The sequence below is a fragment of the Papio anubis genome, chromosome 16, assembly GCF_008728515.1.
Source record: "Papio anubis isolate 15944 chromosome 16, Panubis1.0, whole genome shotgun sequence".
Taxonomy (NCBI): domain Eukaryota; kingdom Metazoa; phylum Chordata; class Mammalia; order Primates; family Cercopithecidae; genus Papio; species Papio anubis.
Window position 1 is genome coordinate 20,889,456 of NC_044991.1, and position 13,493 is coordinate 20,902,948.

The 13,493-nt window shown below is 48.0% G+C and overlaps 1 protein-coding gene across 9 annotated transcripts in view; it reads left to right on the top strand.

Annotated features, from left to right (window-relative positions):
• The first annotated feature begins 1,976 nt into the window (after positions 1 to 1,976).
• The window catches only part of ASCC2 (activating signal cointegrator 1 complex subunit 2), a 51,546-nt gene continuing 40,029 nt past the window's right edge, over positions 1,977 to 13,493 (top strand). For 2 of the 9 annotated variants that reach the window (XM_017945217.3, XM_031656376.1), the window contains exon 1: positions 8,354 to 8,677. In XM_017945217.3, the coding sequence (XP_017800706.1) occupies positions 8,396 to 8,677 (282 nt within the window). In that variant the 5' untranslated portion in view covers positions 8,354 to 8,395. Of the gene's footprint in view, positions 2,114 to 7,362; positions 7,437 to 8,353; positions 8,678 to 9,148; positions 9,322 to 13,493 lie in introns of those variants that run through there. The other 7 variants (XM_017945215.3, XM_017945218.3, XM_021921445.2 and 4 more) reach the window with 6 other exon arrangements.

A 13,493-nucleotide genomic window follows, 5' to 3' on the forward strand; every position in this document is an offset into this window, starting at 1 on the left:
TCGCTATGTTGCCTAGGTTGGCCTCAAACTTCTGGGCTCAAGCAATCTTCCTACCTCAGTCTCCCAAAGTGTTGGGATTATAGGCATGAGTCACTATGCCCAGCCCCTACTGCCTTCTTTGAATTCTTTTTTTTTTTAATTTTTAGAGACTGGGTCTTGCTATGTTGCTCAGGCTCTATTTGAACTCCTAGGGACAAACAATCCTCCTGCTTCAGCCTCCCAACCTGCTAGAACTACCAGCATGTGCCACCACTCTTGGTTTCCCTGTTAACTTTTAGGCTTTCATGCTTTGATGAAGCAGGCTGCTACACTGGAGAAGCCTACATGACAAGCCTTTGGCCAAAATCCAGCTAGGAACTGAGACCCTTAGTCCAACAACCATTAAGGAACTGAATTTAGCCGGTAGCCATGGGAACTCAGAAGCAGACCCTTTTTGAGTTGTCTTTAAATGAGACTCCAGCCCTGGCTGATACCTTGATTGCAGTCTTGTGGGTGACCCTGATGCAGAGAAGCCGGCTATGCCATCCTCAGATTCCTGGCCCACAGAAAATGTGAGATAATAAATGTGTTTGTTGGCCAGGCGTGGTGGTTCACGTCTGTAACCCCAGCACTTTGGGAGGCCAAGGCAGGCGGATCACGAGGTCAAGAGATCGAGACCATCCTGGCCAATATGGTGAAACCCCGTCTCTACTAAAAATACAAAAGTTAGCTGGGGGTGGTGGCACGTGCCTGTAGTCCCAGCTACTTGGGAGGCTGAGGCAGGAAAATCGCTTGAACCTGGGAGGCGGAGGTTACAGTGAGCCAAGATCGCACCACTGCACTCTAGCCTGGTGACAGAGTGAGACTCCGTCTCAAAATAAATAAATAAATGTGTTTGTTATAAGTGGCAAGCAGTGTGTTGTTGTAAGTTTGTGGTAATATGTTATGCAGCAATACAAAACTAATATAAAATCCAGCTCCTCTCATCTCATTTCTGGTTTACAGGCCATCTCTCCTATTTCCTCAGCACCTTGCATTCATCACATTGACTCGTTGCTATTGGTTTTCTTGCACTCCCTATTTTGTAAGCTCCTTGAGGACAGGCACTGGACTAAGCATTACTTGTAGCCCTAGTGCAGATAGCAGGGGTTGGCAGGAGGGTCCTGGGAAATATTTCACAATCCCAGGGTAGGGTTGTGTTTTCCATTCGGGGGCTTCTATAACACCCCAATAATGATGGTGGTTGGTTTTGAATTCTTACTGTGTGCCAGGCACTGAGATGAAGCCAGGGATGTATGTCCTTAACAAGTTTTCTGTGATGATTCTGATCCATAGCCAGACTTAGGAACCACTAAATCTACATTACCTGAGACATTCTGTAGAAAAACTGCATCCTTCTCTCAGGATAGCTATACTTGTACCTTCATTAAAAAAAACAAAAACAAAAACCAAAAAAACCTGTATTGCATACATACAGAAAAGTGCACAAATTTTAAGTGTACAATTTGATGAATTTTCCAAAGTGAACACATCTACATGGCTACCACCGAGATGAAGACAGGGGTGACCCCAGCCTCACTTGTGGCCCCTCCCAGTCCACAGCCCCAGAGGAAACCACCAATCTTAACACCATCGCCACTCATGAGTTCTGTCTGTTCCAGAATTTCCCGTAAACGAAATCTCAGTCTGTACTCGTACATGTGCTTAACATTATGTTCGTGCTTTTGACTTGTTAAAATTTCTCTTCTGGATTAAATATGTAAAACGGTGACTAAGGAGGTCGGGCAGAAGGTGGAAGCCTGGGATTCCGAGACGCCTTTTTAGGTACCCAACTTGGATTTCCCGAGAGGTGTAATCACGTAGGGGACGTAGGAGGGGAAGGAGGCGTGGCTACAGACTGCCGAGTGTGGGGCGGAGTCTTAAGCATTGAGGTGCTGCCCGGGTCCGGCTTCCCGGCGGTAGTTTGCTCTGCTCTGGGGGCGGGGCCAGGCCGAGACTTCCTGTCTGCTCCTGCGGAATCGCCGTTTGACCCCGGAAGTGCGGGCGCCCAGGGAGCTGTCACCGTGGTCGGCGGCGGCGGCGGCGGCGGCGGCGGAGGAGGTGGCGGCACAGAGCTGGTGGTGGAGCCGCCGAGGTGAGTGCGTGGCTGGTCCCTGCCGAATGCAGGGCAAGAGGCCCCGGAGGAGCCGCGGCTGTGCCTTTGGCACCCTTGGCTCTCCCACCCTCTGGCCTCCATTGCGGGGCCCGCGCGTACGCTGAGGGGTTGTGAGCCGCCCCCAGCTCCCGAGACTTGGCCGCCAGGGTCAGGAGCCACGGGTTCGAAGTTCGGCCCCAGAGTGGCCTTGGACCAGCCACGATCCCCCCACGTCCTCACACCCGGGGCTTCAGTTTTCTCAGGGTTCACTCATTCGTTCAGCAAATATTTGTGGAGTGCTTCCTATGTGCCAGACACAGATCTAGGCATTGGGGATACACATAAAGCAAGACAGACAAGGCTTCTGACCTCATGGAGCTTACAGTCTAGTGGGAGGAGATGGTCAACGACAAGCAAATGCACGAGGTCATTAAAGTTGTGACACTAACTGGGAGAGTAGATACTATAGGCAGAGCAATCAGAAGGTCTCTGAGGAGAGTAATATTCAATTGAGAGACTAGAGGAATGATGACAAAGAAACTGAGGAAGCAATAGCCCCGGGGATGTTCCCAGGCCATATTGTAATTGGGTGCTTGTAGGGAGCTCCCATCCCTTTCTTAGCTTTTGGCTTTCGCTGTCCTGCCTGGCAGGGGAATACAGTGGTGGCACAGACATAGTCGTGATTATTGTTTGTCCTTTTGAAACTTAAAGTTCAGATTGCCTAGTTCAATTTCTTTTTTTTTCCCCCTAAAACGGGGTCTTGCTCTGTCGCCCAGGCTGGAGTGCAGTGGCGCGATCTCGTCCCACTGCAATCTCCACCTCCTGGGTTCAAGCGATTCTCCTGCCTCAGCCTTCCAAGTAGCTAGGATTACAGGCATGCACCACCACGCACAGCTATTTTTTTTATTTTTGTATTTTTAGTAGAGGCGGGGTTTCACCTTGTTAGCCAGAATGGTCTCGATCTCCTGACCTTGTGATCTGCCTGCCTCGGCCTCCCAAAGTGCTGGGATTACAGGAGTGAGCCATCGTGCCCAGCCCTGCCTAGTTAATTTGTACCCATGCTTTAGACAAAAACTCAGGTCTTCCTTGACATCCCTCCTCCCTCAAGCCAGGTGTCTCTTATAAATGCTGCCACAGCTTCATGAGCCTTACCTACATAGCTACATCATGGTATTGGTTTTTATTTGTTTGTATGGCTAATTGGAAAAGTATCTGTCTTTCCCCATTATGACTGTAAGCTCTGTGAAGGGCAGGACCAGGTTTGTTATTTGCCCACCTTAATATTCTCTGGGCATCAGTGCCTGCCACATAATAGGTGCTCAAAAATATTTGAATGGCCGGGCAGTGACTCATGCCTGTAATCCCAGCACTTTGGGAGGCCAAGGCGGGTGGATCACCTGAGGTCAGGAGTTCCAGACCAGCCTGGCCAGCATGGCAAAACCCTCTCTCTACTAAAAACACAAAAATTAGCCAGGCATGTGCCTGTAATTCCAGCTACTAGGGAGGCTGAGGCAGGAGAATCTCTTGAACCTGGGAGGCAGAGGTTGCAGTGAGCCGAGATCGTTCCTCTGTACTCTAGCCTGGGTGACAGAGTGAGACTCCATCTCAAAAAAAAAAAAAAAAAAAGGAATAAATGAAATGATTAACATACTGTTTGCTCTCCCATAGTTTATAAAAGGTCTTTTCTGCCACCAGGTTATCATCATCTCTTTCTGGTCATGTCTCTCCCATACTTACATGAGTCCTCACTGCTTTCAGGTGAAATACTAAAATCTTTTTTTTGTTTGTTTTTTGAGACGGAGTCTCGCGCTGTCGCTCAGGCTGGAGTGCAGTGGCTGGATCTCAGCTCACTGCAAGCTCCGCCTCCCGGGTTTGCGCCATTCTCCTGCCTCAGCCTCCCAAGTAGCTGGGACTACAGGCGCCTGCCACCTCGCCCGGCTAGTTTTTTGTATCTTTTTTTTTTTTTTTTTTTTTGAGACGGAGTCTTGCTCTGTCGCCCAGGCTGGAGTGCCGTGGCCGGATCTCAGCTCACTGCAAGCTCCGCCTCCCAGGTTCACGCCATTCTCCCGCCTCAGCCTCCCGAGTAGCTGGGACTACAGGCGCCGCCACTTCGCCCGGCTAGTTTTTTGTATTTTTTTAGTGGAGACGGGGTTTCACCGTGTTAGCCAGGATGGTCTCGATCTCCTGACCTCGTGATCCACCCGTCTCGGCCTCCCAAAGTGCTGGGATTACAGGCTTGAGCCACCGCGCCCGGCCAGTTTTTTGTATCTTTTAGTGAGACGGGGTTTCACTGCGTTAGCCAGGATGGTCTCGATCTCCTGACCTCGTGATCCGCCCGTCTCAGCCTCCCAAAGTGCTGGGATTACAGGCTTGAGCCACCGCGCCCGGCCAGAAATACTAAAATCTTTAGTGTAGCATTGAGGCTTTTTTTTTGAGATGGAGTCTCGCTCTGTCGCCCAGGCTGGAGTGCAATGACATGGTCTCCGCTCACTGCAGCCTTCGCCTCCCGGGTTCAAGCTATTTTGAGGCTCTTTTTAAACTGGTCCTGTCTTCCCTATCCAGCTTCTCTTCTCTCTTCACTTCTGTCATCCCCTATCTGACCTTGTGTTTTCAGCAACACCAAATGTCTCCCTCTTCCTTCAAAGCCACACTTTTTAGACAGGGTCTCACTGTGTCCCCTAGGCTGGAGTTCAGTGATGTATTATGACTCCCTGCAACCTCACTCTCCTGGGCTCAAGCAATTCTCCTGTCACGGCTTCCCAAAGTGCTGAGACTGCAGGCGGGAGCCACCTCACTCAACCCAGAGCCGCACATTTTAAGACTCTGAGCCTTTGTTCATGCTTGCTCTCTGCTTGGAATGTCACCTTTTCCCCCATTCTTCAACATCCAGGTTATAGATCACCTTCTTTGTAACATCCTTCATTTCTCTACCGTACATTTCCTGTTACAGCTTTAATGCTGAATGATAGTCAGTTATATGCCTAGGACCCAGATTATATGCAGGACATTTCCTGTTACAGCTTTAACGCCAAATGATAGTCAGTTATATGCCTAGGACCCGGATTATATTCAGGAATTATTTGCTGAATAAACCAGGAAGCCCAAAGTGTCTTGCCTCTGGTTGAGACTTGAATAATAACAACTAAATTTTATTGAGTGCTTATTATGTGCCAGGTATTGGGTTGAGCACTTCACATTGACTACTTCTCATGGCAACCCTGGAAGTTTATGTACTATTACAATTCTGATATTACAGAAGAGGCAGTCAAAAGTTACAGAGGTTAGGGAACTGTCTCAGGGTCTCAACATGGATAAGAAAAGGTGGAGCCAGGATTTGAACCCAGGCTGTAGGACTGTAGCGCTGTCTCCTTACCACCACACCAGACTAGCCCTGAACTGCCCTGGCGGGCAGTAGTTTGTAAGGGTGAATTTCTTTAAAAAAAAAAAAAATTTTTTTTTTTTTTTTAAATTTTGAGACAAGGTCTTGCTCTGTCACCTACGATAGAGTGCAGTGGTGCCATCATGGCTCACTACAGCCTTGATCTCCTGGGCTCAAGTGATCCTTCCTCCTCAGCCTCTTAAGTAGCTGGGACTACAGGTGTGCACCACCACACCTGACTAATTTTTGAATTTTTTGTAGAGATGAGGTCTCACTATGTTGCTTAGGCTGGTCTCAAACTCCTGGCTTCAAACAGTCCTCCCGCCTTGGCCTCCCAAGTGTGGGGATTACAGGCATGAGCCACTGCACCTGGCCGTGAATTTCTTCTGAAAGCAAATGCTGTCTCTACCTGCCTCGGCCTGGACTGTGGGGCCTAGAGGTTAAAGGGTGGAGACTTGCTTCCTCCTCATGACTTTTTTTCCACCCTGTGTCTCACAGCCAACACTCCCGCAGCCATCTTCAGTGGGCAAGCCTGGAAGGAATTGGGCCTGTCAGTCATTTAGAGTTCTGCACTGGTGTGCAAAGCAGTGGTGTTTCCAGCTCGCCTTCCAGCATGGCTAGAGGGTTAGGAAAATAAATTATTATTATTGTTTTTTAACATATTCAGCACGAGAGCCCCAGGTGCCCTAGCAAAAGACCTGGGCTTTGGTTTCAGCTTGGCCAATAATGTATTTACCTTGAGCAAATCAGGGCCCCTCTTTGGACATCTGAGCATAGTAATCCTTGTCCTTAATTGGGTTGTTGTGAGAGGCTAGTAAGATAGTAACTTGATTAGAAATAGGTGCAGCAGAAGATATTATCTATGCTTTGCAAAGCTGAAAGATGAAAACTTACCCCAAGCTCTTTATTACTTTCTTTGCCTTGTGATTTTTTTTCAGGCCACCTCATGTATGCAGAGACCGTGTGTGTCTGATCTGCTGGGATCCTATAGCTGGAACAGTTGTCAAGGACTAGGCAGACTGGTCCTCTCTCATTACTCCTTCTAGGGTGGGGATTTTCACAGTCTTTATAACAGGCCGGAACCAAGGTTCCTTGGGTGCCAGGCTGTGTCCACCTCCTTGCCTTTGCTCTGCTGTTTCTTCTGCCTGGGGCACCCTTCTTTCCTAGTCAGTTTCTATTATCAAGACTACTCAGGGTCTCCTCTAGAAGGGCTTTGACTCTCACTCCACCCCTTCAGCCCATCCCACCCCTAAGTTTAACTAAACTAGACACAGTATAGTGAATGGTTAAGAACCAGCCTGCTTCACCACCTACTAACTGTGAGACCTTGGGCAGGTTTCTTGTTTTCTGTGAGCCTCTGTTTTGTCACTGATAAAATGAGGATAATAATAGAACTAACCTTAGAGTTTTTGTGAGCATTAATACATGTAAAGCCAGTTAACTGGGCAAGTAAGTTAATGCTGAGAAAAGCACTTAGAGGCCAGGCACTCACACCTATGATCCCAGCACTTTGGGAAGCCAAGATGGGCAGTTTGCTTGAGCTCAGGAGTTTGAAACCAGCCTGGGCAACATGGCGAAACCCCATCTCTATTTTAAAAAAGAAAAAGAAAAAAGAAATTCACTTAGAGGAGCTCTTCATATCATTAAGCCTGGCCCAATATCTGAGATATGACACACCTGGTAGCTCATGTCCCCCGTGCTCCTCTGCTTGTCTGTGAAGGCTCAAGAGGTGACAGTTTCATCACCCCAGCCTCTGTCTCTTCATGTTGTCATTGAGACTGTTCCAGCCTTTTATGGCATGTTTTTTGAGGGGCCTAATTCACTTCTATTCCATGATTCATTTAACATGTATGTCTCTTCTGTGGGTCAGGCCAAGTGATATTGTGAAAAGAACACTGGACAGCAAGACAGGAGACCTTGGATCTGCCGCTTACTGACTGTGAGGTCAGTTTGGGCTTTTGTAGAAAGGAGTTTTCACTGTCAGTTTTCTATGAATTATCTTTTTCCCTGGTCCTTCTGTTTTTCCATGTCCTTCTTCCCTTCTTCTCATGTCCTATTCTTCCATCTACTTCTTCCCTGAAGCCTAGAGAGATTGTAAAATCTTAACATCCTCCACAAGTGAGGAAAGGCCCATAGCTTCACCCCTCAAAAGACTTAAAATCTGGCTAGAGTTTTAAAAGGAGTGTCCTCATATGTAGTTGTTCTTCAAACATTTGGTGAGGCCACCTCTGTACCAATTCTGTGCTCACAGAAAAGATAGCAAGAGGAGAGGCCTGGACACTGTCTTCATAGAGCTCACAGAGCTGGAGCCGTAATAAAGAGAATCTAAGTATTTTTAGCCAGTACTTCTCAAAGTGGGTGGAAACAGGCTGGGCACAGAGGCTCACACCTGTGAGCGCTTTGGGAGGCAGAGGCAGCACTTTGGGAGGCCAAGACAGGAGGATCATTTGAAACCAGGAGTTTGAGACCAGCCCAAGCGATGTAGTAAGAACTCATCTGTCAAAAAATAAAGCCTGTCTCTACAAAAAAATTTAAAAATTAGCTGGCCGTAGTGGTGAATGCCTGTAGTCCCAGCTACTCAGGAGGCTGAGGTGGGAGGATTGAAGAGTTAGAGGCCACAGTGAGCTATGACCGCACCACTTCACTGGGCAACAGAGTAAGACTCTGTCTCTTAAAAAAAAAAAAAGCTAGGCGTGGTGTGTGCCTATAGACCCAGCTACTGGGGAGGCTGAGGCAGGAGGATCACTTGAACCGGGGAGGCGGAGGTTGCAGTGAGCTAAGATAGCGCCACTGCACTTCAGCCTGGCGACAGATCGAGACTCCATCTCAAAAAAAAAAAAAAAAAAAAAAAAGTGTGGAAGTCATCTGGGGAATTATTTTCTTCTACAATTGAGAACCGCTTTATGCAAAAAAACAGTCACTTTGTCTGGGTTAGTAGGCGCATGAACCAGGTCCTGAACCACAACAGGAGCCTCCTAAGGCGAGAGGTCGAAGCTTCTCTTCTGACTCTGGGATCAGCCCCAGAGCAGGCCCTGCCCCCAGGAGTCTGTGTGTCTGCTCTCTTCTTCCCATCCATATTCCTTTCAGGAGGGTCACGCAGCACAATGCCAGCTCTGCCCCTGGACCAACTCCAGATCACCCACAAGGACCTGAAGACAGGAAAGCTGAGGACTTCACCAGCGCTGGTGAGCCGGTCCCTTAAGGCCATTCAGCCTGATATTGTCAGTCTTGCAATTTCAGAAGCAAAAAGTAAATTCCTTCTTTATCTGTTCCAAGAATGACCCGAGGGCCATGGTCAGTGATTCAGTAGCTGAGACACTACTAGTCTCTTCCAGGCCCAGAGTAGGAATTTCCTTCCGAGCAGCAGCTTGAATTTGCATAGGATTTTCCGTGTCACCACCCTGCACCTTCCCCCCAAAGCATTTTATTTCAAATCAGTCTGATGGCAGTTCTGATTCAGCCTGGATCAGGCTAGAAATGGGTCCAGCCCAAAGCTGGGTTTGGGGATTTGACCCTGTGGAGGGTGTTCAGGTTTCAGGTAACGTTTTCAGAGCTATCTAAGCTGCTATCTGTATTTTGGTGGGAACGCTGATTTCAGAGGTTGGGCTGTGTTTTATCTCAACTGAGATAAGAAGCACCACATACAAACACCCCAGCAGGGCTTGTGAGACTGAAAAATAAGGAGGCTGCGAACATGTCGATTACCAGCTGCAGAGAGAGATTAGAGCCATGGAGAGGTGCCAGGCTGCTGAAGAAGGAGATAGATGTGGCCCTGGAGTTCCCGTACCCGCTTGTTGTTTTCCCAAGAATTTGAGCTCCCTTGAACAAGGTGGGAGGAAGTGTTTTCTAGGGGTTTGAGTAAAGTCGTGGGAAACAGGAATTGGTGTTTCATTTCCTCCCTTCTAGATGGCTTCTCATTACTTCTTAAATACTCTCTAATAATAGTACCTGACATTTATAGAGTACTTGCCCTGTGCCAGACCATTCTAAACACTTCACCCAGATTATGTCATTTAGTCCACATCACAGCCCTACAAATAGACATTTTGATTGTCCCCATTTTACAGATGAGGAAACTGAAAGTTCAGAGTCACAGAATTAGGAAATTAGGGGAGCCAGGATGGGAACCTAGCCGAGCAGACCCTAGGACACATATCCTTAAAATCTTTCTGCTATAAAGCCTCACGTTTCCTTTTTATAACCTTTTTATGTGTGGGAGATATTTATCAGAAAATCTGGAGTGTTCTTTTCAGTACGATAGCCACCCAATTCATTCACCACATGTAGCTATTAAGCACTTGTAATGTGAATAGTGAGTGTATGCTGAGGAACTAGATTTTTAATTTAATTGTAACGCTTTTAAATTAAAATAGCCCCATGTGGTGAGTGCCAGCACAGATATAGAGCAGTTCTATTATTGCAGAAAGTTCTGTTGGAAACACTGATGGAGACTGGCTCCTTGGGTGGTCAAGTATGATTTTCTACCTCAGTCCTCCCCCCATACGAAATTAACATGTGGGTTGTTAGACTGTGGGCACTGTGAGAGCAGCAGCCTGGTCCTTGCCCTTTACTCCTGATTTCCAGTGCCAGGCGCATAGGAGGCTCTCAGAAAACATTTGGTACATGAGTCAGGGACTACAGCCAGGCCATGTGCCAGGTGCTGGAGCTATAAAGAGAAAAGACATGGTCTCTGCCCTTGAAGAACCCACAACCTAAGAGAAAGACAGACCAGTAGCTTCTCTAGTGTGATCAGGGTTGTGATAGAAGGAAGTCTAGGCTGCTTCATGAGTGCAGAGCCGGGGCCACTGATCCAGATCAATGGGATGTATAGGGGCAGGGAGGCCTTGGGCCTGGTGGGAGGAGGGAGGCCTTGGGCCTGGTGGGAGGGTACGTGCAGCCCAGGAAGGCTTCCTGAAGGAAAGGGCTTCTGAACTGGGTATTGAAGGGTGACTTAATACTAGCTGGGCAGAGCAACAGAAAGCTGGACCTGGTAGGACGACCTTAGTATGCAGTCCTGGAGTCTTGAGAGAGCCTGACTCTTACACTAACCACAAGTCACTTGAGGTAGCAACAGTGTAGCAGAGTTAGCAAGTACAGGCTTTGTGTTCATTTCACACATATTTGGATATTTGTCTTTGTGTCTTTGGACAAGTTATTGAACGTCTCTAAGCCTCAAATCCAAAAAATATAATAATAGGACCAGCTTTGCAGGGTGGTTGTGGGGACTAAATTAGATGTCTATGAATGAGCACTGTGCCTGGGACATAGTAAGCACTCAATAAATTGTTTTTACAATAGTGATGACAACAGGGACAACAACAGCAGCACTGAATGGGAGGTAGGGTGGGAAGGCTGATGAGCTGAGGGAGACAGCTGCCTGATCGAGGAAGGGTCTTGTTGGCAGACTGAAGAGTGTTACTCTGAAGGCCATGGGAAGCTCCTAAAAGATTGTACTAAGATAGGTGTCCACCCTATATTTGTCCCTTTAGTCTTGACTTGGGGCATGATCTCTAGCCAAAGGGTAGTTACCACACCACCTTTTCAGGACGATTGGTAGAGCTAATGTTGGTTGAGGATCTACTATTTGAATAGCATATACTTGACCCAAAAGAAATAGTCTTGTGGCCAGGCCTGGTGGCTCATGCCTGTAATCCCAGCACTTTGGGAGGCTGAGGCGGGTGGATCACTTGAGCCCAGGGGTTCGAGACCAGCTTGGGCAACATGGCAAAACCCTATCTTTTTTTTTTTTTCAGACAGAGTCTCGCTCTGTCGCCCAGGCTGGAGTGCAGTGGTGCGATCTCGGCTCACTGCCACCTCCACCTCCCGGGTTCAAGTGATTCTCCTGCATCAGCCTCCTGAGTAGCTGGGACTACAGGTGCCTGCCACCACGCCTGGCTAATTTTTGTGTTTTTAGTAGAGACGGGGTTTCACCATATTGGCCAGGCTAGTCTCGAACTCCTGACCTTGTGATCCGCCCACCTTGGCCTCCCAAAGCACTGGGATTACAGGCGTGAGCTACGACGTCCCATCAGCCTCCATTCATTTCTTTGTCCAGCCAGCAGATCTGTACAGAAAGTCTGCTCAGTGCGTGGTGCTGTTCTATAGACTCAGAATGCTGGGTGAGCAAGGCTCAGGCTGCCTCCAGACACCTACAGGCTAGTGGGGAAGACAGTTGGGAAGACTGGTCCTCCCTTTTTTTTTTTTTTTTTTTTTGAGACGGAATCTCACTCTGTCGTCTGCCCAGGCTGGAGTGCAATGGCGCGATCTCAGCTCACTGCAACCTCCGCCTCTCGGTTTCAAGCAATTCTTCTGCCTCTGCCTCCTGAGTAGCTTGAGATTACAGGCGTGTGCCACCACGCCCAGCTGGTCCTCCCATTTTATACAACTTTATTCAGGCATCGTTGAAGGACAATAAACTGCACATATTTAAAATATGCAATTTGTCAACACCTATGAAAAGAAAGGGTTTTTTCTTTTGAGGTGGAGTCTCATCTGTTGCCAGGCTGGGGTGCAGTGGCGTGATCTCGGCTCACTGCAACCTCCGCCTCCCAGGTTCAAGCGATTCTCCTGCCTCAGCCTCCCGAGTAGCTGGGATTATAGGCACGTGCCACTATACCTGGCTAAGTTTTACATTTTTGATAAGAGACGGGGTTTCACAGTGTTGGCCAGGCTGGTCTCAAACTCCTGGCCTCAAGTGGTGGGCCCGCCTTGGCCTCTGAAAGTGCTGGGGTTACGGGCATGAGCCACTGTACCCAGCCAACATTTTAAAAATTAAAATATGCAATTTGATTGGTTTTTCCATCTGTATACATGCATGAAACTATCATCATTAGTGAACATTTCTGCCACCCCTAAAAGTTTTCTTGTGCCTGCCTGCAATTCATGCCTTCCTCTCACCCTTTCCCCATGCAAACCACTGGTCTGAAAGCACTTTTAATGCTGTTCAAGTGGTATAGAGAGGTAAGCACAGAATGCAGGTGCTGAGGGAGAGCTTAGATGAGCTCCTAATCCAGCTGGGGTGGGAGTCAGGGAGGCTTCCTGGAGGAGGTGAGATTGGAACTGGGGTCAGAAGGACGATCAGTGAGACCAGGATGGCACACAGATACCAGGGGTCATTTAATAGGTCTGCAGTGTAAGCTTTGGCTCAAATCCTGCCTCAGTTGTCTCTTTAATCCCATGACCTTGGGAAAGTTCCTGAACCTTACTGTTTGATTCCTCCTCTAAAATGGGATGAATACTTTGTCTATTAAATAGTTTTTGTAGATTGAAAAAGAAATAAGGGCTGTGGGTTGTGTCTGCTTAGTGGCTGGCACAGGGCAGGTCCACAATAAGTGGCAGCTTTCATTTGCATCATTCCAGCATTCGCCAAATCTGTCTCCCACCTCCCAGTACAATCTGTGCCCTTTTGTTAGGGCCCATGTTTATGCCTCCATAAAAATGATTCTTTCGTTTAAAGTCCTTATCCTCCAAGGCTTGAATGCTTGGAGGCTTGGAGGAAGGCTGCTTGCTCTGGGAAGCCGGCCCTTATCCTCCAGGTGCTGTTAATTCCCTTCGGCATTTCCACAGTCCCTCTGCCAGGTCTGAGCTGTCACTTCCTCTGTTTTGTGCTCACTTGGTGATTTAGATGTCCATCTTCCCCCTGTGGGATTGCATGGAAAGTAGAATCTCAGGGTGTGTGTGTGTGTGTGTGTGTGTGTGTGTATCAGGAGAATGAGTAGCCTAGTGTGTGTGTGTGTGTCAGGAGAATGAGTAGCCTGGTGTGTGTGTGTGTGTGTGTGTGTGTCAGGAGAATGAGTAGCCTGGGGTGTGTGTGTGTGTGTGTGTGTGTGTGTGTCTCAGGAGAACAAGTAGCCTGGCCTGAGTGAGAAGTGAGGGAAGAGGTAAAGTGCCAACAGATAGAGGAGGAAGGAAGCTTGGAAACCAAGGAGATGTATTTTGGCTCCTGACAGTTGTTTTGAACTTGTTTCAGCCAGCAGAATTTCTTTTTCAACGGATTTGTAC